Genomic DNA, 24,825 nt, shown 5'->3' with positions numbered 1-24,825 from the left:
TTTAAAAACCGGGCACTTTATCATCAAAATTTACTTCACTTAAGTTTGTTTTAAATCCTTTATTGCAACACCCTCTCTTCAACAATGCAAGGGGTTAAAAATAAAGAAAATCTAAACAAGAGCAAAATATATCGGAAATGTTTAGCTTCCACTACTTGTAATTTAACAGCATAAAACTATCAGATGTAAACCCACGAGTAGTGTTGTTGTATCCCATATTAGTCTGACTTGTTCAGGTAAAGCAGGTTACAGTGTCTGGGTACTGATGTTACTGATGTAGTAGTAGTAGTAGTACTCGGGTGCTGTGTGGGCTGCACCATATCTGGATTCCTGCATGTCAGGGAAGGAAGGGGGGGTTTCACCTTCAGTTTCCCCAGGAATGAAAGCTAGAGGCTGACCGACCTCCAGTGTCACTCCTGCTCTGCAGCACAGTGGTTTAGTCCTGGCAGCAAGGCGTCTCCCTCCACACTCCCCCTCTCCTAGTGATGGGAACCCGGCGGCAGAGGGAGGGGGAGTCATGTCACTGCAGGGATACCTCTCACACGCACACAGTGCAGCCAGGGAACTTTACTACACTCTGCACTGTGCTGCTGTTCAGTACTTTGTGACTGCGAATGAAACAGAGGTGGGAGGAGAGCAATGTGAGAGCATCTTGTGGATGTAAATAGGATGCAGTGTGTTGTGCAGGGTACTGTGTGCTAGTACCTTCAGCAGGTATCCCTTGGGGAGGAGGGCGCAGCAGCACCAGGAATTTACACACGGACACTCCATACAGACACACGCTTTTAAACAGACACGCACATTAACATAGGCACACAATAGTGTTGCTCAGTGTCCCCACTGGATACGCTCACATAGTACTACCCTGCACCCAGCCCTACTGCAGCGATCTCACTACCTGGTCCTTGTCAGACATGGAGAGGTTCCTGGGCTTTGTGAGACAGATCAGAAGATCTAGGAGAAGGAAAGGCAAAAAGTACCGACCAGAGGAGGATTACCATGAGGGTTATGAGGACGTGTATTATTATGCATCTGAGCATTTCAGAAGTAAGCATTCACTGTGTTTATCTATATGTTTATATTGTGGGTACAGCAGGAGTTTGTCAGTGTTATGCGTATTGCTTTCATGCTTCAGCTTGTTTATTAGTTTTATTATATATATATAATGTTCACTCACAAACCTATTTCTTCAGTACATTATTTGTAAAGCTGTTTTATTTATAGGTAGTTGTAAATGTGTAATTGGGTGGATAATTTAATATAGCAATACATTTTCATAACAACAACTGTATTGCTGGGGATATATATATATATATATATATATATATATATATATATATATATATATATATATATATATAAAGGGGCATATATAATCTATATATGCACATAGTATAGTAACTTCTTGATTTTCTCATTTCCCACCTGTAACATTCAACATCCACATAGTTCAGAGATCTCACTCCTTGTTAGCTAAGCAGTTATTTGCAATGGCCAGGTCCATTTTATTGGTAAAATTCCTGATTCTGGAAAAAAAAAGTGAAGCTTTACATAGCTATTATCAGAGCTCAGCAAATGATTGAGAGAGGTAAACATAACACCTGAGTCAGCAAAAGGGTTAATGGAGTTTTACAGACTCAGTGGGTTGTCTTTGTCACTGTCTATATAACTCATGTGGAATAATAATCATTATTGAACAAGCTTGTCTGTGTACTAAAATTACATTTAATGGAATAATCTCTCCGCTCACAGCAATATTTCCCATAAATATTGTCTGCGCAATTTGAATATATGTCTGAAAATGCATTTGTTTTCTTAAGCATATTTCCACAAAAAAATATAAATGTAAATACAGGTTTGGATTGCAGTTGCCTAGGACTAGATAGACAGCTCACTTAAATTCTTTTTTCAAGTCAGCTGCAAAATCTCAGGAGGGGGCTGCACTGGGGTTATTTTGTGTAACTGTCACTCTCGTGCTCTCTCAGCCAATCTCAGACTTGTCCCTTTTAGTTTACTAATGCTGGGATCTGCCTGAGGAGACATTGACAAGAAAAGTACAGCCTATGCACTATTCTCTGCTCTTACTGTGTCACATTGTATTATGATGTCTACAATGACAGTAATATACCCTCTACACAGTTTATGGGAATTAAATGAAAATGTAAATGCCTTATTACTGCAATCTCCAAAGTCTTGTCAAAATATTTTTGGACATAGTAAAAATAAAGTCTAACATAACTTTTCATGTTAGTTAACTGTTTTACCCAATGGATTTGTATGGTATATCCATAGAAAAGCTCATAGAAAACTGTTTATGCACATTTATTGCTATTTGCAGATTTCAGGTATGTCCAATATCCATACTGAACTATATGGGAGCAGTGGTACTCATATGGTACCATATACTTTTAAATAAATCAAGAGGACCTTAAATAAACCATTTTATATAATTTGTGTTTTGGCTTTTTGTGTTGTGATTCTACATATTTTATGTTCAATGTAAGATTCCTTCCAAGTTCCTTCTTTCTTAGTTTCTTACATTGTCACATACCAGGGATTCAATCAACCAAATCCAACTTTACTGTTCAAGACCTGAACTCCAGGAACAAAAGTTACTGATGTGTTTTATTGTTATTGATCAGTATTACTTATAGCAACATGTGATGTCATATTGTCCTCCTAATATTTTTATTTTTTACTTGTAATACTTTTCCTATTGGAAAGAAGAATACTATTTAGCCAATTGTTCAGATTGTGTATGTAAATGGAAATATTTGTTTTCAGAAAAGATTAGAGCAATTTATGGTTAGAAGGGATATAAAGTGTGAGCAACTCTCTTTTCTGAGAAGAAATTAAGACGCGTTAACATTTTGTTAATGTTATATTCCACTTTTGTGTGCCTTTTAAACTAATCTGCTGTGATGAAAAAGAAAAAAGTCAAATACTTTTGACTTTTCTTTAAAATGTGTTGTTTTGATTTATTACAATTTTAAATTTTAATGGTGTATCTTTCAGCAAACTTGTGGCTTCTCTGAATAAAGTGGTTTTTCAAATAGTTTTAAGGTTATTTTCTTTAAGGGGTCCGACAGAATGGGGCATGTGGAAAAGACCTATATACATACAATGGATGAAATGTGACCAAAAAGGCATAGCACTGAATACATTTGTTGGAACTTTATAAATGAAAGATGATAATAACAATCTTATTGTTATTAGTGATAATAATAATAATTGACTCAAAATATTATTATTATAATAGTATAGCCATGTTGCATTCATACAGGTTTCTCTCATGGCTTTGAAAGCTAGGTTTAGGATTTTGTATTTCAAAGTAAGATCGTGTAAGGATGACACTGAAACCTTAAGGAGCTTTTTAGTTTGTCAAGGGTGAAAGTGCACATAATTTGTAGTTCAAGGAATAGTTTAGTCAAAATTAAACTTTCATGATTCAGATAGAGCAGATAATTTTAAGCAACTTTCTAATTTACTCCTATTAATTTTTCTTCGTTCTCTTGGTATCTTTATTTTAAAAAGCAAGAATTTAAGTATAGGAGCCGGCCCTTTTTTGGTTCAGCACCTGGATAGAACTTTCTGATTGGTGTCTAAATGTAACCACCAATCAGCAAGCGCTACCCAGGTGCTGAACCAAAAATGGGCCGGCTCCTATGCTTGCATTCTTGCTTTTTTCAAATAAAGATACCAAGAGAATGAAGAAAAATTGATAATATAAGTAAATTAGAAAGTTGCTTAAAATTGCCTGCTCTATCTGAATTGTGAAAATGTAATTTTGACTAGACTATGCCTTTCAATAGAAGTGAATGTTTGCAGTGATGAATTTGTGTGATTGTGGTAAATATATTGTATTAACATGCTGTCTGTGGCTGTGCTGTATCTGTATCTTCCGCCATCATGAGTTTTTTTTTTTTATATAGATAATTGTTTCACAGACTCAAAAATAAAGCCACTCCTGAGCTCATGCCACCTTATAAATTGTGTCTGTTTAATGTATCTCTGAGTATAATTCTATACATGTTGTGTTAGAGATTAGTACACAAGGCTGTGATTGGTTGGATGTGATTTGCTTTTCATTGCACATACGAAAAACAGGTGCTTTTTTATTATCACATGTGTTTTGCCTATGACTACGTTACTAGTTTAGTGCTCTCCCCTGGTGACATACCATTGCTGGCTATAAACTGTATTTTTGTTCCTTGTAATGATTTTACTAGCACACTTTCCCATTATGCAAGATAAAAATAAGTTTCTTTTATATAAAAAGAGTATATATTTTGTTATTTGATTTTACATTCAGGGTAGGTGAATATTTTATTCTTTTAATTAAAGATAATTAATCATAATGGTCAAAGCAATTTATAATATTTAGTTTGTCGGTTATAACACTTTAGAATCTTGTTTTTTATAGCCTTAGCTATAGTTTTGTACAGGCATAACCCGTGGGATATTGCGGGTTCGATACCAGACCACCGCAATAAAGTGAGTCACACTCATATTTTGTTTCCCAGTTCATATAAAAGTTATATTTACACTATAGTGTAGTCTAGTAAGCATTATCTCTATAAAAAAACAAAACATGTACATACCTTAATTAAAAAATACTTTATTGGTAAAAAATGAAACTATCATCTGAGCCTTCAGTAAATCATAATCTTTTGCTGGTGGTGTGTATGTGTGTGTGTGTATGTGTGTATGTATATATATATATATGTGTGTGTGTGTGTGTATATATGTGTGTGTGTGTGTGTATATATATATATATATATATATATATATATATATATATATATATATATATATATATATATATATATATATATATATATATATATATATATATATATATATATATATATATATATATATATATAAAATGTGTATATATATATATATATATCCTCTCCAAGAACACAGGCACTCACTGGTCTTTATAAAAGGTAATCCTTTATTCAATCCATTAAAACGATAATAATACCATGACGTTTCGGCACAACATTGTGCCTTTATCAAATGTATCAAAATATTAAAAGCTTCATACCAAACTTACCCCAAGTCACCACTTAAATACTGCTGGAGTATAGCACCTGCCGTCAACTCATCGTGTGTAAAGTCGGCATCACGATCTCACAGGGCGCACAGTCTAGCGCTCCCTGATGACGTCAGACGCCGACTTTACACACGATGAGTTGACGGCAGGTGCTATACTCCAGCAGTATTTAAGTGGTGACTTGGGGTAAGTTTGGTATGAAGCTTTTAATATTTTGATACATTTGATAAAGGCACAATGTTGTGCCGAAACGTCATGGTATTATTATCGTTTTAATGGATTGAATAAAGGATTAATTTTTATAAAGACCAGTGAGTGCCTGTGTTCTTGGAGAGGATACGAATTGGCTTGCAGTGCACCTTGGCAGTCGAATTGGCGTAAGATTGTGCTGTCCTCTATCTGGACTGTATATGTATGTATGTATATATATATATATATATATATATATATACACATACAGTATATATGTGTGTGTGTATTCATGTGTATTTGTGTTTGTATGTGTATATAGTTTGGAAAAATGGCACCAATAGACTTGCTTGACACAGGGTTGCAATATCTGGGAAGTGCAAAAAAATGAGCTATGCCTGTACTAACATTACAATAAACTTTGTACTTTAACTATTTTTTTACGGTAGCAGCACTACTTTTTTGTGTGGGCCTACTCCGTTATAAGCCTGTTTTTTCAAATACAATCATTTTGTATTGTATTAAGGAATTTGGTCTAATTGTTCCGATTGTCAGTCTCTACAAAACTTGAGTTTGTATGTGTTATTATTCATGTCATTAGTGTAACAAAAATTGTTTTACCAAAATATAACGTTTCTTCCCCCCCCCCCCCAAGAATGTATGTGTTTTGTGATTCATTGTTTCTTTAGTTTGTAAGATTTCTCGCCTTTTTCCCTCCTTCATAATGAATCTGAGTGTGATGAATGTAAATGATGAGGAATTTGAAAGAGAGATGGATGCAAGAGAGAAATAAATGAGTAAGGATGATTAATGACCCTTTAAATAAATCATTAGTCACATCTTTGGTTAGCTTTTCAAGAAATAGACTGGGGTTGCTATTCAGTTGCTGCTAAACTCAGTCAGTGTCTCATGAGACCAGTTTACTAAAAAAATGATGTGGAGGGTGATTTTAGTATAATTAAAGGAGCACTAAAACCCCCTGAGATTGTTACTTTTCATCTCATTTACGACTATCCCTAAGTGGACTCAGCAGGAAAGATAACATAAGGAGAATATTATAACTTAGTTACAACATGGAGGTACTTGTTACTATATTGAATTTTAAAAGCACATCTGCATGATGTTTTTAGTCTAATCTGTTGCTTTAATTTTAATCATTATGTGTAGCATTCTGAACCTGACACAATGGATAGGGCTAGATTTATCAAGGGCATGGATAATTCTCCATCATATTCTCCTCTGAATTTTCCGGAGTTTGCCCTCAGAGAGCCGCACCGGTGCGCTCATATTTATCATAAAACTGATCGTATTTATACTCCCTTTTCTGAAAGCGAACTAGGGAGAACAATGATACATTTCACCACGCCAAATAAGAAATTCTCTGTATTCATCATTTAAAAGCACCCAGTTTTTAATTCAGTTTGCACCTTCAAATGAATATAACATATGAACCTTAAATTTGCGTTTCAAATGGGGCAATTTTATGCCCTTTTCAAATTCCTATTGTGTGTAATAAAATAAATCTGTAACATGTTTGTTTTTCACTTAAAACCAAAAGACAAATTCAGATGTGTGTGTGTATATCATATATATATATATATATATATATATATATATATATATATATATATATATATATATATATATAAAATACCGTCCAATGTACTGTCTTACCCTCCTGTGGATATCTGCCTGGGTGCAAACATGCAATGTGTGTGTGTGTGTATATATATATATATATATATATATATATATATATATATATATATATATATATATATATATATATATTTTACCAGAGCAAAAAGATAACTGATTTCAATGCTGTTCTCCACAGTACTTATGGAGAACAGTTGTGGGCGCATTTGTGTGAGATTTTTACATTCTTGTGACGCACATTTACATGATAAGTTTGCGACTGGTCATATTACACAACGATCTGTTAAAAATGCGCCAGCTGCAACCAGAATTAACCTTTTTTTGGCACACAGACGATCGAGAATTTTCATTTTACGCTTATTTTGCAATGGATTGAGGAGAATTAAAAAAAATAATATATATATATATAAATCTAGCCCATAGAGTTGTTCACCCCCCAAAATTAATTTTACTATGCTCAAATAACATAGCATAAACATAATAAACAAAGGAATATTGCTGAAATTTACAATTCCAATTGCAGCAATAACACCAAGCATTAGAGCAAAAAGTGAAAATTAGTTACTAGTCGTATAACAATTTCTAAACGTAATTTCAAACTATCACTGCTAGTTAATGTACTGAATATTGAACTATCTAACCCTTCTATATATTATTCAGTCATTTGAGAAGACTAATGGATAGAGATTTTTATTAGACAAATCTCTCATCTTTCCACTGTCCTATATTTAAAATGTATTAAAACGTGTGTTTAAATGTTATTGTATACATTTATCTGCCTTATTTTTCTTTCTTTTTTTGTTGTATAAGAGACTGCATAAGTGTTTTTTTAGTATATATTTAATGTGTCTGCATCCGGATTATGTAGAGTTCCTATTCCCTATGTAAATGTTGCAATTAGTTCTTATTAGTTTTACTGTTGCATTTTACATCCGTTTAATCCGCTGTCAGTTTGTTCATGTCCAGTAAGTTATTGCGCCTTTTAAGATTGTTAATCAATATTCATTTTAATTCTAAGAAGTGCTTTAAACAATTTGTTTATTGGACCTGCTTATCAAATTTACAGAAATGATTTTTCAGTCCCTAGAATGTTACCTGACAAGGCAATTCATAAGGGATACTATGTAGAACAGAACTTACCATCTTTTTGATGAATGAGTCCCCTTGGGTGTAAACCAAACTCACAAAGGGATTAAGGCCGATGTATATCCTGATTAGCAAACACACAGGTTCTAGCAAAAGCCTTTCCATGCGCATCTAAGTTGCATAAATCATTGTTTGTTTTTAAAAATGAAAATGCTGTCGTTTATTAAAAATAAATACCTTTCCATGCCAATCATTTTATAGAAAACAAATAAAAAATGCATTTCTTTACTTGGGAATACTGATATGTTTGTCCAAAAATAATGACATCTAAAAGCTGATTTGCTTCTTAAAGTGGCTTTGGCTATTTGTATATGAATCTTATTAAATTTAATTGGATTTCCTCTACAACAGACCTTTTGTGAGTCAGCCACAAGGGGCATAAATGTAGGAATTCACAATGTTAGCAGTGACATCTAAAGAGGAGTATAAATTATTTTCTTATCTCTTATTATTGGCATAAAACTTCTGCATGCTTAGTATTTCTATTGGGTTAGTGTCTCAGATGGCTGCTATTGTGTCTGTTGTTTTCAGATGGTAAAATGTGTATAAATGATGCAGTTCCCTAGTGTAAGTGTTCACATTAGTCATGCAACTGAAAACTTGCACAATTTTTTTTTTAATGTACATGATTTGTGTACACAGTGTGTGCTGCTATATAATTATCATTTTTACTATTAATAAAATGATAACTGAAGCCACTCTGAAAAATACTAATCCATTTGCCTACTGTAATAACAAAAAATGTACGCAGAGAATGAGCTTGCTGAATGACATACCTCTCCTCCTAAAAATCAGTAAGCCATTATAATTTAGTTTCATCACTGGGACCGAGCTATTGCTGCTGACATCTTTACCAGCTTAACCCTTTACTGTTATCAAAACATAGAACCTGGTATAACGTGATCTAAAGATAACCACTGCTCTCCCCCTCTTGTCATCTCTTTACCTTGCTTTTGTGTAACCTAGAGCTACCATCAGTTACGATGGTCACACTTCAATCATCACATGGATGCGTCTTTTCTCTCAAGCCATTGTGAATCTTCATAGCAGGCTGAAATCCACGCAGTTAGCCACTGCTGAGCTGGCTTTCCAGAGGAGTCGACACAGAAAATCTATGTTAATATAACAAAGTCCATAGTCCTCTTTGCAGCGTTCTTAACCTTCTGTGGAGTTAGCCTTTTTGGAAGGCCAGACAAGTTGGTCTATATACATTTTATCAAGGAATAACTTTATATATTCTATAGGTTCTTATATACCATATGTGCTTTAAAGCAGACAATATTACTTATTCTTACAGTGATATCAAATATCATAAACCTTTCACCTGTGTCTCTCATCATCCAACACCCCCCGCCCCTCTGGGTTCCAAACCATATTACCACAGTAAATTATTTAATATCATTTTACATATAGTGGAGGTTATTTTTACCTTCATCCTTTCACTCACTATATCTTTCATTTAGAATGTTTTACCCTACACATTAGCATAAAATAAATTCTGTACAATGAGCCAGGTGCTGGAGGGGTCCTGATGTTGGTCAGGACGCTGTTAAAGAGGCAGTGTACTGTGATTTTCCTTTCTCCTTTTTAATGCGTTTCCAATGAATCGTGTTACCTGCTTGAATGTATTAAATTGTTTATAAATAGCTTCTTTACATTTATTTTTCCATGTGAAATTGCTGTACATTTCAATACTTAAGTATTGGGTATAGAAAAGTTGCATAAACAAAAAGGTTTTGAAGAGATCATGCTCCAAGTGAGGGGTGGGACAGAGAGATAACATGTTAATTTAACATTTCTCTCTCTAAGTACTGGTTTCACTGTGCGTACAGTGGGCCTGATACCACCATGGAGTTAAAGCATACAACATTTTAGGGAGCTTTGAGCATAATTATATAGTAATGTAGGTGTCTCTCCTTCACATTTAAAACCCTGAATAGCTAGATAAACAAAGATTTTGTGTTGGGGTAATTGTGTGGTGGGAACTCACAGTACTGACAGTACTTCCTAGATAATCTCACCAGAGTGGTGAGCTTTAGATTATCTGGCCCAGTGAGAGAAAATTTAAGGAGGGTTTCAGGTAAATATGGAGTAAAAAGCTAATGAAGTCTGAGGTTGTGGTTTCAATTAGCAGACACAGCTATTTCATATACAAATGTTTACCTAAAGAAGAAATTCACCATACATTTTATATTCTTCACATGGTATAACAAGGCATTGTAAACACATTAAGGGGGTACCATTTTACAATACACTATTCCTTTAAATATATGCTTGCTTTACCCCAAGATAAAAACATATTGCATTCCATTTGCCCCCCAGTTAACCATACTTGCTGATGGCATTAAATGACTGTCCTCGACTATAGATTTTAGCATACTGTAAACTAAACTGAAAAATAGCACATACCAGTTGAGTTAATAGGACAACAACCTGACCTTTTAACCTTTTCCTTACAGGAATTTGTGTATGTCTGCCCTAGTAAGAAAATGACATTCAAACTCATGAGATTTACATGGGCAAATGTATTTTACTAATATACTGAAAATCTCTTGCCAGCACACCCCCATGTAGGAATATTAGTCTATTCTGAAGTGCAGACTCAGGGGTAACAGCTCTAACCTGAAGGATGTATGCTTTGTTTTGACTAATGTATGCTAGGAATATTCAAACTTCTCAATTTCAGGCCCTATGATCACAGTTTAGAAATGTTATTAAATTAAGATAAAAGTGTAGTTTAATAGAAACAATCTTTAAAGGGCCATAATAGTTAAAACATGACATGCTCTAGTCTAATCCATTAGAGCATGTCATTTTAAGACTATTGACCCTACAGTGTGCATAACCCCTTCTAAAGGGTTAAACACACATTAGAAGTGCCGCTCGGAACCTACAGAGCATAGCTGGTCCCAAGCGGAATCCGTTGCTGAACCAATCAGCAGCACTAAGTTGCACATCTGAGTTGTTGACTAATGCCGCTGATTGGTTAAGTGGCAGCTTCCACTTGGGACCAGCAGTTCACCCTGGGTCCCGATCGGCACTTCTACTGTGTGTTTTAACCTCTTTGTGTAGGTGTGTGTGTGTTAAAAATACTGTAGCTCAGGGTCGGTAGTCATGAAATTACAAATTAGAGCATGTAATTTTCCAACTATTATGGCCCTGTAAATGACAATTATTTAGAAACTTAAAGCATTAATCTGCTTGCACTAATAACATCATCTGCATTGAAACCTGATTCAGTGAAGTGTTTTGACCTGACAGAAGTGATGCTAGTTTGGTGCCTGTAAAAGTATCAAATGGACATTAAATTAAACTCATCAAGTTTCATACATCTGAAATAGCACGGTTTAAACAAGTTAAAATGTGTATGAAAGGGACAGTATACACCTTTTTTTTATAACTGTATGTAATAGCCATTACTATAAAGAATAATATACAAAGATACTTATATTAAAATCCAGTATAAAACCTTTTGGAGGCTTTTTACCTTTTACTCCTGTTATGTTGGTTTGAGAAAGGTGAATGCGTTCCCTGAAACTTTACTTTTAATAACTTTTTTTTTTTTTTGCTATACAAAATCTTCACATGATTAGAAAAATGTCATTACAGTTTGAGTTAGAGGAAACATTTGTTAGTTGCAGTTGACAAGTAAGAGAGAGAATACATTTAAAATAATCTAAAATCCAAAAAATAAAATAAAAAATGAGGAACTGGGCTGGGCTACAGTAGTATTTGCTGTGGCTTTCTGGCTAAGGGATTTAGAGGCCCTGTTATAAAACCTTGCTTATGCCATGGAATACAGATGAAGTACAAATACTCATCAAGTCATTCTGCAGATGTTCTGCACTGTGAATCATCCAAAATTGTATAATCTCCTTTATAATGACAAAACTTTGCATCTACATAATGTTCAGTTCCTGTTGTGATATTTGTATAATCTGACAGTTCTATAATGGTTTTAATTTCTTCACCACCAGTTACTACTATTTGACAACTCTTTAGAATATCATATTTATTGTTCTTTTTTTCTTCCTTTACGCACTTTTATACTTGAAGAAAAAAAAAATTACTAGTCTTTAAAGGGACACTGAACCCAATTTTTTTTTTTCTTTCATGATTCAGATAATGACATTTTAAGCAACTTTCTAATTTACTCCTATTAATTTTTCTTCATTCTCTTGCAATCTTTATTTTAAAAGCAGAAATGTAAATCTTTGCAGCCAGCCCATTTTAGGTTCAGCACCATGGATAGCGCTTGCTTATTGGAGGCTTACATTTACCCACCATGAAGCAAGCATAACCCAGGTTTTCAACCAAAAATGGGCCGTCTCCTATGCGTCACATTCCTGCTTTTTAAATAAAGATAGCAAGAGAACGAAGAAAAATTGATAATGGGAGTAAATTAGAAAGTTGCTTAAAATTGCATGATCTATCTGAATCATGAAAGAAAAAAAATTGGGTTTAGTGTCCCTTTAAGTTAATGTTTTCTTATACTGTGGCTATTGCAGCTGAAGGTAATCTTCGCTATTCACCTTCACACCTTGTCAGGTTCCCAATGTCACACTGAGCAAGTGAATGGATGTGTCCTATTGCCCTGCATGTTTAATGCAAATTTGTGAGTAGTTTTTTTTTTTTCTGGGCTATTTCTGAATGTAGGTAATGCATTAGACATGGTCATGCATCATCCTGGCAAATAAGATACACTGTGGACCCTGAAACTTCAAAAGCTGTTTAATAATAAGCAAAACTCACCACAGAGCTTCTAGAATCCGACTCTGCATCAATCATCAGATCACAGACTAAATCAAGCATCTCCTTGGAATTCAGCATTTATTTTCAGCTTTAGTGCCTTAGTCCTGTGTAAGCACATGTGGGATCCACTTAAACTGTGCCTCGGTGTGTGATGATCTGTCCCTTTTCAAACTCTTTTTCATGGACACATTTTTCAGAAAAGCCAACATGGGCAGACACGATGGCCCTTCTGGTTCTTAGCTGCTGTTGAAATGTTCTTTAGTTGTTTTCTGAAGTGACAATATTTTGAAATACAGTGTAGCAGGAAGCAATGTTTTGATTTTTGTAGTATAATGGCTGGGTATAATTGATTTCTTTTTAAGTCTAGCTATATTTTCATGTGTGTCAAGACAGCACGCTTCTAGTAATTGTTCAATCCTATAATTTATACTGACAAAGCACTAGCGTACAAAGTAAAATGAAGTATGCAGTATACCAAAATTAAAGCGGAATTTCAACAAAGGATGCTAGGATTTTTATGTTTATTTCTGTTAAAGTGAATGTAAACTCATGGTCACCTCTCATCCTCATGTTGTGAATCTTTAAAAATAAAGGTTAGTTTAAGTCATGATTTTTTTTTTAAATAAATAAGAAATGCGAATATAAACTTATTTTTCGCTATTTTTCTTACTTTATTCCTCCGCCCGCCATCTTGTCCCTCATTTCTAAGTTGATGGACAGTTCCTTAAACGAATAATCGATTACACCCTGTGGCGTCCAGCCTCCTTTTTTCGACGTCACGTGATCTAACTGCGCATGCAGTTCCCTTCCTATTCGTGATTGACAAGCAATGCTCGTCCACGTCTAGTGCATGCGCTAAGCATTTACTAGCATTTATTATGATTCTCAATGGATCAGGGCACGCATGCGCATATTAGCCATAGTTTTAAAACGCATGCGCTAATTGATTTCTCTTCATGAGCGCGCTTCAGGACTACGTAATAGAGCAGACGGGACTGCTCTATACGCAATGTAGTCAGAATACAGGAAGTCCAGGATGGGAGGAGTTATCCTTCAAAACGGAGATAAGTTATAATATAAATTATAATATGATAACATGAATTTTGAAGAAAAAAAACATTGCGGTTTCAATTATAAGTTTGAGAATTGTTAGTGTACATTAACAACCATATAATTTACATTCACTTTAAGTTTCTGTTATTTTAGTTTTATGCTGTGGTAGGCTGGGACTGTAATTAGGCATTTAAAGACAGAATTGACAACTTTTCAGGTCACACAAATTTATCCTCATTAGGTCTTTGCCCTACAGCCCCTCTGTCATCCTAAACCTGCATCAGATTCCCGGCCCTGTAGTGCCTCTGTTAGTCACATGCCCGCATCAGACAATACCCTTGGTCCTACAGCTTTCCTGTTGGCGATAGGTCTACATCAGACCTTAGGTCAGACCCCTGACCCTGCAGCCCCTTACCATAATGGTTTTGGTCAAGGCTTTCTGTTGTTCCTGTTACCTGTGAGTGTAATGTACAATGCTTGGGGCCAGTGCATACAAGGGCAGTAAAGAGAGTAGTACTGCCGGGCCTGACCACCAGATACAGCCTATATTGCACATTGGGTAACTTAAAGGAACATAATACTCATATGCTAAATCACTTGAAACTGATGCAGTATAACTGTAAAAAGCTGACAGGAAAATATCACCTGAGCATCTCTATGTAAAAAAAGGAAGATATTTTACCTCACAATTTCCTCAGCTCAGCAGAGTAAGTTCTGTGTAAAAAGTTATACTCAGCTGCAGCCCAGCTGCAGGTAAAAAAAAAAAAAGGAAAAAATGAGGTCATGAACTCTTTTACTGTGATCTCATGAGATTTCACTTAACTCTCATGAGATTTCATAGTAAACTGAATATGGAAATAACATGAGAGTACGCGAGGCTCAACCCCTTAGCTGTCCCGGGACAGACTTACTGATTTGTTGCTTAGAAGTCCTATACAATGGGATGTGGCTACTGAGGAACTTTTGAGGTAAAATATCTTTCTTTTTTACATAGAGATGTTTAGGTGATATTTTCTAGAAGGCTTTTTACAGCTATGCTGCATCACTTTCAAGTGCTACAACATTTGGGTATCATGGCCCTTTAATATTTGGCCCATCAACAGTATTACAAGAGAACAAAGTAATTTTGAAAAAAGATATTAATTTAAAAATGTCTTAAAATCGCATGCTCTATGTCATTACTTTAAAGGACCAGTAAACACAGTATATTTGCATAATCAACATCTTCATGATAACAAGACAATGCAATAGCACTTAGTCTGAACTTCTGTTGAGTAGTAGATTTTTTTTTCTGACAAATTTCAAAGTTATGTCTATTTCCACTCATTTTGTATTATGTCACAGCCATCAGCCAAATGCATAAGTATAGTCTATGAATTCTTGCACATGCTGAGTAGGAGCTGGTGACTACAAAATTATAAAAAGACTGCACGTTTTGATTATGGAAATAAATTGGAAAGTTGTTTAAAACTGCATGCTCCATCTGAATTATGAAAGTTTTATTTTGAATTGACTGTCCCTTTAAATAACGCACAGTGAGACCTAACATATACATATGAGCCTTCCCTCATTATTATATCTAACAACTTTTGTATGGTAGTAAATCTAATATATCAAATAACACGGTACACAATAAATGCATCGTAAAATAAACATAGGGTAACGCATGAAAGACGAAGAGACATTATAGCATGTCTACATCTGAGAAGAGACCTGTGAGATCTTGAAAGCTTATGGAATAAAAAAAACAAAAGCTTGATTAAAAGGTATCACAATCTACTAAAGGAACATAGCATGCCAAAACAAATGGCTGGTATTCTTTAAACAATTTGATAACATAAATGAATTTAAATGTGTCTTAGAACTAAAAACCCCTCCCCCTTCACTTGTGCACTCTGGAACTCTCGCTCTGTTTGCAACAAGCTCAATTCTATCCATGATCCCTTTATCTCCCACTCTCTTAACCTTCTGGCTCTTACAGAAACCTGGCTCTCTGCTTCAGACACAGCATCCACTGCTGCACTGTCACATGGGGGTCTCCATTTCAGCCACACTGCTTGGTCTGGCAATAGACAAGGAGGTGGTGTCGGTATTTTACTTTCCTCTCGTTGCACCTTCCAACAAATACAGCCCTTCTCTTCACTCACATTTTCTTTATTTGAAGCACACATGATTCGGATATTCTCTCCCCTCTCTATACGTGTTGCAGTCATATACAGCCCCCCTGGCTCCCCAACTCAATTTTTAGATCACTTTGCTGCCTGGCTTCCTTATTTCCTTTCCTCAGACACCCCTGTCCTCATTCTTGGTGACTTTAACATCCCTCTTGACAATCCCAATGCCTCCTCTGCAATACAACTTCTTCAACTGACTTCCTCTTTCGGCCTGTCACAATGGACTGACTCACAAAGATGGTCATTCCCTTGATCTGATTTTCACCTATCGATGCACTCTTTCAAATTTCACAAACTCCCCTTTTCCTCTCTCTGACCATCATCTCCTAACTTGCAACATCACCTCCCTACCTACAACTCCCCCTCCCTCTACCCCTCACACCAAACTTCACAGAAGCACTAAGTCACTAGATCTGCATCAGCTCGCTAGCTCTCTCAAACCTCTCCTCTCATCCATAACCTCCTTTTCCTGCCCTGACCAATCTATCTGCCAGTATAATTCCACCCTTACATCGGTCATTGACACTCTGGCCCCTCCAACCTTAGCTCAGAAACCACACTCTCATCCTCAGCCCTGGCATACTCCTCTGACACGATACCTACGCAGATGCTCCCGTACTGCTGAACGACATTGGAGGAAATCTCTGAGTTCAGCTAACTTTCTTCACTACAAGTTCATCCTGAACTCCTACTATTCTGCCCTTAATCTTTATAAGCAACAATATTTTTCTAATCTCATCTCTACTCTTTCCTCTAACCCTAAACGTCTGTTCAACACGTTCAACACTCTTTTCCGCCCACCCCCTCCTAACACAACCTCTCTCTCAGCTCAAGATTTTGCAAGCCACTTCAACAACAAAATTGACTCCATCAGAAGTCAAATCAGCTCTCAACATACTTCCAATCTCCCACCCCCTCAAAAGCTCACGATCACCCAAAACCCAAATATCCAAAAATGCAGCTCTTTTGCCCCTGTTAATGAGGATGAAGTTTCTGCCCTTATACTGTCCTCCCACCTCACTACCTGTCCCCTCGACCCCATCCCCTCACAGCTACTCCCCTCCCTCTCTTCTACCCTCACCCCCATACTCACACACATTTTCAACCTCTCCCTCAGCACTGGTATATTTCCCTCATCTCTAAAACATGCACTGGTCACACCTATCCTCAAAAAACCTTCCCTTAATCCAACCTCCCCTTCCAATTACCGCCCTATTTCCCTACTCCCTCTTGCCTCAAAGCTCCTTGAAAAGCTAGTTTACGCACGTCTATCCCATTTCCTTACACTAAACTCTCTTCTTGACCCACTGCAATCTGGATTTCGTTCCCATCACTCTACAGAGACAGCAATTGTCAAGGTTACCAATGACCTACTTACAGCAAAATCCAAAGGCCACTTCTCTCTGCTTATCCTCCTTGACCTGTCTGCAGCCTTTGACACTGTTGACCACCCTCTTCTGCTCCAAACCCTCCAATCCTTCGGCATCTGTGACACAGCTCTCTCATGGTTCTCTTCCTATCTGACTAACTGTACATTTAGTGTAGCCTTCTCCGGAGCATCCTCTGCCCCGTTACCACTTTCTGTTGGGGTACCTCAAGGCTCTGTCCTTGGTCCCCTTCTCTTCTCAATCTAAACGTCGTCACTAGGTTCCTTAATAAAGTCCCATGGGTTTCAATACCATTTGTATGCCGATGACACCCAAATCTACCTCTCTGCACCAGACCTACCTCCTTCCTTACTAACCCGTGTCACTAACTGCCTTTCTCACATCTCATCTTGGATTTCATCTCACTACCTTAAGCTAAATCTCTCAAAAACTGAACTCCTTATTTTTCCCCCTTCTTCCAATGTCTCCACCCCCAAAATTTCTATAACTGTTGATAATTCCATCATTACCCCTACCCCGCTCGCCTGATGTCTTGGTGTCACACTTGACTCAGATCTTTCCTTCACTCCTCACATCCAGTCCTTGGCTAAAGCCTGCCGCTTCCACCTTAAAAACATTGCTAAAATTAGACATTTCCTTACACAAGATACAACCAAGATTTTAATCCACTCTCTCATCCTTTCCCGCCTCTCTGGTCTACCTAGCTGCCGCATAGCTCCTTTACAATCCATTATGAATGCCTCTGCCAGGCTCATCTTCCTTACTCGTCGCTCTTCATCTGCTGTACCTCTCTGCCAATCTCTTCACTGGCTTCCTCTTGCCTCTAGGATTAAACATAAAATCCTCACCCTGACATATAAAGCTCTCAACTGCACTGCTCCCCCCTACATCTCAGAACTTGTCTCTAGATACTCTCCCTCCCGTCCCCTTCGATCAGCTCAGGATCTCCTCCTCTCTTGTTACTTCCTCACATTCACGTTTACAGGACTTCTCCATACTGGCCCCCATCTTGTGGAATTCCCTGCCTCGCTCCATAAGACTCTCCCCTAGTTTTAACAGCTTCAAGCACTCCCTAAAAACTCTACTATTCAGGGATGCATACAACCAACACTAACCTTTCCTAACGCCATTGCTTTCCCCTTGAACCCCTTAGATTGTAAGCCTATGGGCCCAGCTGTTTACAGATCGCTTCATAAGAGCCGACTACAACAGTGAAACTCTCGGCAGGGCCCTCTACCCACTTGACCCCTACAAAAGCTATCCTGTACACGACTATGTTTACAGCGCTGCGGAATCTGTTGGCGCTCTACAAATACCTGATAATAATAATAATAATAATAAAGTATGTTCTCTCTTAAAGGGATACTCAACCCCCATTTTTTATTTCATTATCCATTTTAGGTTCAGAACCCTGGATAGCACTTGCTTATTGGTGGCTACATTTAGCCATCAATAAGCAATTGTAACCCAGGTCTGAACCTAAAATGGGCTGGCTCCTAAGCTTTACATCCTGCTTTTTAAATAAAGATAGTAAGAGAACGAAACAAAATTGATAATAGGAGTAAATTAGAAAGTTGCTTAAAATTGCAAGTTCTATCTGAATCATTTAAAGGGACACTGAACCCAAAAATTTTCTTTCGTGATTCAGATAGAGCATGCAGTTGTAAGAACTTTCTAATTTACTCCTATTATCAATGTTTCTTCATTCTCTTCCTATATTTATTTGAAAAAGAAGGCATCTAAGCTTTTTTTGGATCAGAACCCTGGACAACACCTTTTTATTGGTGGATGAATTTATCCACCAATCAGCAAGAACAACCCAGGTTGTTCACCAAAAATGGGCCGACATCTAAACTTACATTCTTGCATTTCAAATAATGATACCAAGAGAATGAAGAAAATTTGATAATAGGAGTAAATTAGAAAGTTGCTTAAAATGTCATGCTCTATCTGAACCACCAACAAAAAAGTTTGGGTTCAGTGTCCCTTTAAGAAAAAATGTGGGTTTAGTATCCCTTTTAATCATGCAATAAATTTAAATTGTGTGGTTTTTTTTTTAACATACATTTTATTAAAGTAGCAATAATAACATTATTATTAAAGCACAACTTTATTTTATTTATTTTTTTAAATTTTCTGTTATTTCAGTATTTGGAATTATAAATACCCATACTGAATACTGGTGGTAGCTGATAAGCAGCAGAAGTTGCATTGGAAACAATTAAACTAAAATGTCTTATTAGAGATAAATATGTTAAATGATTTCAAATTAGTTTTGTTTTTCCGTCCTTACAGAATGTTTTATAACTGCTTGCTGTGAATTCAGAGGGACAGTGTTTTAATAATAAAATAAAGAAAACTGCCCCATAATTAGAGACATTTTCATAAAGAAAAGTGCCCTCCACCCCCTCCTTGATATATCTCTACAGTTGTATCCACAGCATGAGAACGCCTGCAGCAAACCCTTTGCCATCTGTGAGAACACACTTCATCAGTTTATAATCTGCCTTAAAGGGATATTAAACCCAATTTTTTTCTTTCATGATTCAGATAGAGAATACCATTTTAAACAACTTTCTAATTTACTTCTATTATCTAATTTGCTTCATTCTCTTGATATTCTTTCCTGAAAAGCATATCTAGATAGGCTCAGTAGCTTCTGATTGGTCGCTGCACATAGATGCCTCCTGTGATAGGCTCGTCCGTGTGCATTGCTATTTCTTTAACAAAGGATATCTAAAGAATGAAGCAAATTAGATAATAGAAGTAAATTGGAATGTTGTTTAACATTGTATTATCTGTCTGAATTATGAAAGAAAAAATTTGGGTTTAATGTCCCTTTAAAGTGATATTAAAGTTGTTTGAATTATTATTTATTTATTTTTATGCATCAGAATTTATTAATAGCAGAAAATCAACAAACAAAAACAAGGCAAAGGGCTTTAACAAATATGCATGCATATACATGTATAAATGTGTATGTGTGTATATATATATATAATATATATATATATATATATATATGTACATATATATATATATATACTGTGTGTGTGTGTATGTGTATATATATATATATATATATATATATATATATATATATACGTCTTTATATGTATACAGATGTATTTATATGTGTATATGTGTATTTACAGTCATATATACATATCAACACAAATACATATGTAGATATATATATATATATATGTATATATGTATATGTGTGTATGTATTGGAGCCTTTAAGTAGATGAAAACATGTAAAAGCCTATTTATGCAATAATCATATTTAATAAAGTGTTATACTGTGTATTTACTGTAAATAGAGAAATTGTAACAAAAATCATATATATGTATTTCTGAATAAATAAAACATATTATTCTATGTGAAGAACATTGGAATGTTAAATATTCATATTTTCATGTCGGGTTAGCGCACTTGAGAACATGAATTCGGGTCAGCATGCGAGTAGGGTGTGCTTTCTCTTCATTGACTTCTACATGCACTCGTTATTCTAATTGCGCTAGATGTAATCTATTGGGAGTGTCGTGTTAGCGCAAGAGCGCAAACTTTTTACTTTTAACTCGTAATAGGAGCGCCACTTGACATGCACAAAAGTTTACTTTTAGCGCTCTAGCGAAAGCGTTAAATAGGGCCCCACTCGTAATCTGGCTTTAAATGTTTTAAAAGCATCCATAACTGCCATTTTGTTTGAATCGTTTTTTTACACATTCCTTGAAAATACCTTTGAATGTTGTTTATCTTACATTTGTTTTGGCCAATATAAACAAGCTCCTGCACAAATCAGCCAATCCGTTTGCAGCATGTAGGAGTGTCTTGATTCTGCATTCCACAGAATGCTCTCCAGCTTCTCAGAGAGTTAAAGGGACAGTCAACACCAGAATTTTTGTTGATTAAAAAGATAGATAATCCCTTTATTACCCATTCCCCAGTTTTGCAAAACCAACACCGTTATATTAATTTACTTTTTACTTCTGTGACTAACTTGTATCTAAGCATCTTCTGACCGCCCCTAATCACATGACTTTTAGTTATTATCTATTGACTTGCATTTTAGCCAATTAGTGCAGTGTCTGCCACTAGCCACGGGCGTGATCACAATGCTATCTATATGGTCTACATGAGCTTGCTCTCCCCTGCTGTGAAAAGTAAATAAAATAGAGGCGGCCTTCAAGGGCTTAGAAATTATCATATGAGCCTTCCTAGGTTTGCTTTCAACTAGAATACCAAGAGAACAAAGCAAACATGTTGATAAAAGTAAATTGGAAAGTTGTTTAAAATTACATGCCGTATTTGAAAAATGAAAGTTTTTTTTTTTTTACTTGACTGTCCCTTTAAATGATAAATAATTTAATGAACATGGCAACGTTTTTTATTTTAATTATGCGTCATTAAACATTTTATCAGGGTGGGATATCATTTTTTTAGGTTTTTTTTGGGCAGCTTAGATGATAGTGGTGCTTTGACCCCGGAGTTCATGTTTCATAACTGGCCTTGCAAAGACTTTCAGTTAAAAAGGACGCTTTTGCTGCTCTCTGATTTTATTATTGAATCTATAAATCTCAGTTGATTGCTTGAAAAGCATTTTGTGCATTGAAAGATTTATCTCTGATGCTCTTTATATATTTTTTTATTATTTATTTATTGTGCATTTTATTGGTAGTTTTCTTCATATCGTGTAGATTTATTTCATTTTTATTTCTCGCTTATTATTAATCTGTTCTTTTATTTTCTATGTTTGAGCAAATTAAAAAGTAATTGCAACAGTAAAATAGATGACTTTCTGGTCAGAGGATATTTGAATAACTATGCAGTGCATATATACAAACCTTCTTTATACCGCTATAAACTGACAAGGAAATAGATACCAAACTAAAACTGGGAAATTTGACATCTTCCTCGATTTTTAAAACAAGTTTACCTAAAAATACTTTTATTTAACAATTTTTCAATTTACTTCTGTTATCAATTTTGCCTTATTCTCTCTGTATCATTTTGTTGAAGGTGCAATGCACTACTAGGAGCTTAAAGGGACAGTGTAGTCAAAATTAAACTTTCATGATTCAGATAGGGAATGCAATTTTAAACAACTTCCCAATTCACTTTTATCATCAAATGTGCTTTGTTCTCTTGGTATTCTTTGTTAAAAGCTAAACATAGGTAGGCTCATATGCAAATTTCTAAGCCCTAAGCTATACATATAGTTAATCGCCCTCTGGAGTCGCAGTACATTGCCACTCCTGGGAAAGACACAACAGTGAGCCAATCTGGAGCAGGATACAGATGTAGCCAGCTGTGGCCTACACAGGAATGGGGTTAATTCCTTGGCAACTAACATTTTTTTTTAATAATAAAATGTTCTAATGAATAAGGGGATTTGTATTATTATACTGATATATTCCTTTATTTTACAGCTATGTAATATAATCAATAGACAGGTGCAGTATTGTATCAATTGTACCCATGGAGAGTGCTGCAGAATTTGTTGGTGCTTTATAAAGTATAATAAAAAAATGTTGATGGCCAGGGGCAAAAGCAGCATTTGTCTTTTGTGTTGTACTTTTTCAAGAAAAATATCCAGCACCCAAAAGAGTTGAATGCTGCTGGCCGTCGATTAAAAAAAATCAACAAATGCACGTTGTCTAATAATGAACTATATCAATGGGTAGAAAAAAACACAGACCGCTGACAAATTATACTTTATTTTTATGATTTTTTTTAAATGGATACACTTTTTATTTCCTATAATTAGATGACGGTACATAAAAGCACAACCCATTTTTTTATTATTAGTCAAAACAGCAGTATCAAACCTTTTCATATGAGGGTCTACATTACATTTTGTTTGTCCACTTACAATGCACATTTCAAATATATTATTATTTAACAGAAAAACTTTTATAAAATCTATACAGGTAGCCCTCAGTTTACGCCGGGGTTAGGTTCCAGGAGGAATGGTTGTAAATCGAAACCGTTGTAAATTGAAACCCAATTTGTAATGTAAATCAATGGGAAGTGAGGGAGTTAGGTTCCAGACCCCTCTCAAAATTGATATAAGTAACGCCTAATACATTATTTTTAAAGCTTTGAAATGAAAACTTTAAACTTTAAACAGCATTATAAACCTAATAATATAGATGGTATCATCAAACTAAGTTTAATGAACAAAAACATTTGCTAAACATCACCTAATTAAATAATCACACAACAGACTGCATCATCATCAAACGTTTAAGTTTAATGAATAAAAACTTTTTTTACTTGCATTTTTCTGCAATCAGTTCTCTGCATTGTTAGCATGTTAGTTGATAATGGGTCTGCATCTATTCTATGCATTTCAATCTGCAGTGATTAATAAGCAGTTAGGTACACTCATCTCAAGCTGCTGGACAGGAAGATAATAGGGAAGTGGCTGCTCGATAGCTAATGTCTGCTCTGTGTACACAGATCAATTTCAGACCTGTTAAGTTGCATAACTTTGCTGCAAAACAAGCGGACAGCTCCACTTACTGGCTATTTTAATTAGTGCACTTTGCTTTCCAAAGCTTTTCAATAGCAGTCACATGACTGAAAAAAGGATGTTATTCTGAAACGGCGCAAATTGAACCGGCGTAAACCGAAGGCCACCTGTATATCTTTGGAAAATCAGTACAACACCTTTGTATTGGCACCAACACACTGGATTAACAGTATGAAGACTGTAATGAGCCAGCTGTAAATATGTTCATTTTCATTATTTTGAACCTCCATAATTATGAATGTTGGTACATGATACATAGTATTATACACTGGAGCAAGCTCATGCTTTAGTACATTTTTATAGAATTTATGCTTTAAAGTGATGGTAAAGCTTTTGATGTTGCTCAATCTATTTTTATTTCTTTCATTGTGGTAAGCGTCCACGATCCATTAGGATTCAACTCCAGGCTATTCGGGGGAGGCAAAGTTTCCGAACACTCCAATAGCACTTCCTTCCCACCTCTCTGGTATGTTAGTCTTATCTTCATAGAACCTTAAAGGGACACTCAAGTCAAAATTAAACTTCATGATTCAGATACAGCATGCAATTTTAAACAACTTAACAATTTATTTCCATTAACAAAATGTGCACAGTCTTTTTATATTTACACTTTTTGAGTCACCAACTCCTACTGAGCATGTGCAAGAATTCACAGCATATACGTATATGCATTTGCATTTGTGATTGGCTGATGGCTGTCACATGATACAGGAGGAGTGGAAATAGACATAACTTTGCAATTTATTTAACAAAAATCTACTACTTATTTGAAGTTCAGACTAAGTGCTATTGCATTGTCTTCTTATCATGCATTTGTTGATTATGTAAATGTACAGTGTTGACTGGTCCTTTAAATGATAT

General features: G+C 35.6%; 1 protein-coding gene across 7 annotated transcripts in view; it reads left to right on the top strand.

Annotated features, from left to right (window-relative positions):
* Positions 1–521: 521 nt before the first annotated feature.
* GRIP1 (glutamate receptor interacting protein 1) overlaps positions 522–24,825 on the top strand; it is a 920,176-nt gene continuing 895,872 nt past the window's right edge. For all 7 annotated transcript variants that reach the window (XM_053716876.1, XM_053716872.1, XM_053716874.1 and 4 more), the window contains exon 1: positions 522–1,047. In XM_053716876.1, the coding sequence (XP_053572851.1) occupies positions 915–1,047 (133 nt within the window). In that variant the 5' untranslated portion in view covers positions 522–914. The remainder of the gene's footprint in view (positions 1,048–24,825) is intronic.

The sequence above is a fragment of the Bombina bombina genome, chromosome 6, assembly GCF_027579735.1.
Source record: "Bombina bombina isolate aBomBom1 chromosome 6, aBomBom1.pri, whole genome shotgun sequence".
In the NCBI taxonomy this organism is placed as follows: domain Eukaryota; kingdom Metazoa; phylum Chordata; class Amphibia; order Anura; family Bombinatoridae; genus Bombina; species Bombina bombina.
Note: the sequence above shows the minus strand (reverse complement) of the source record. Positions and strands in the feature narration are given on the sequence as shown.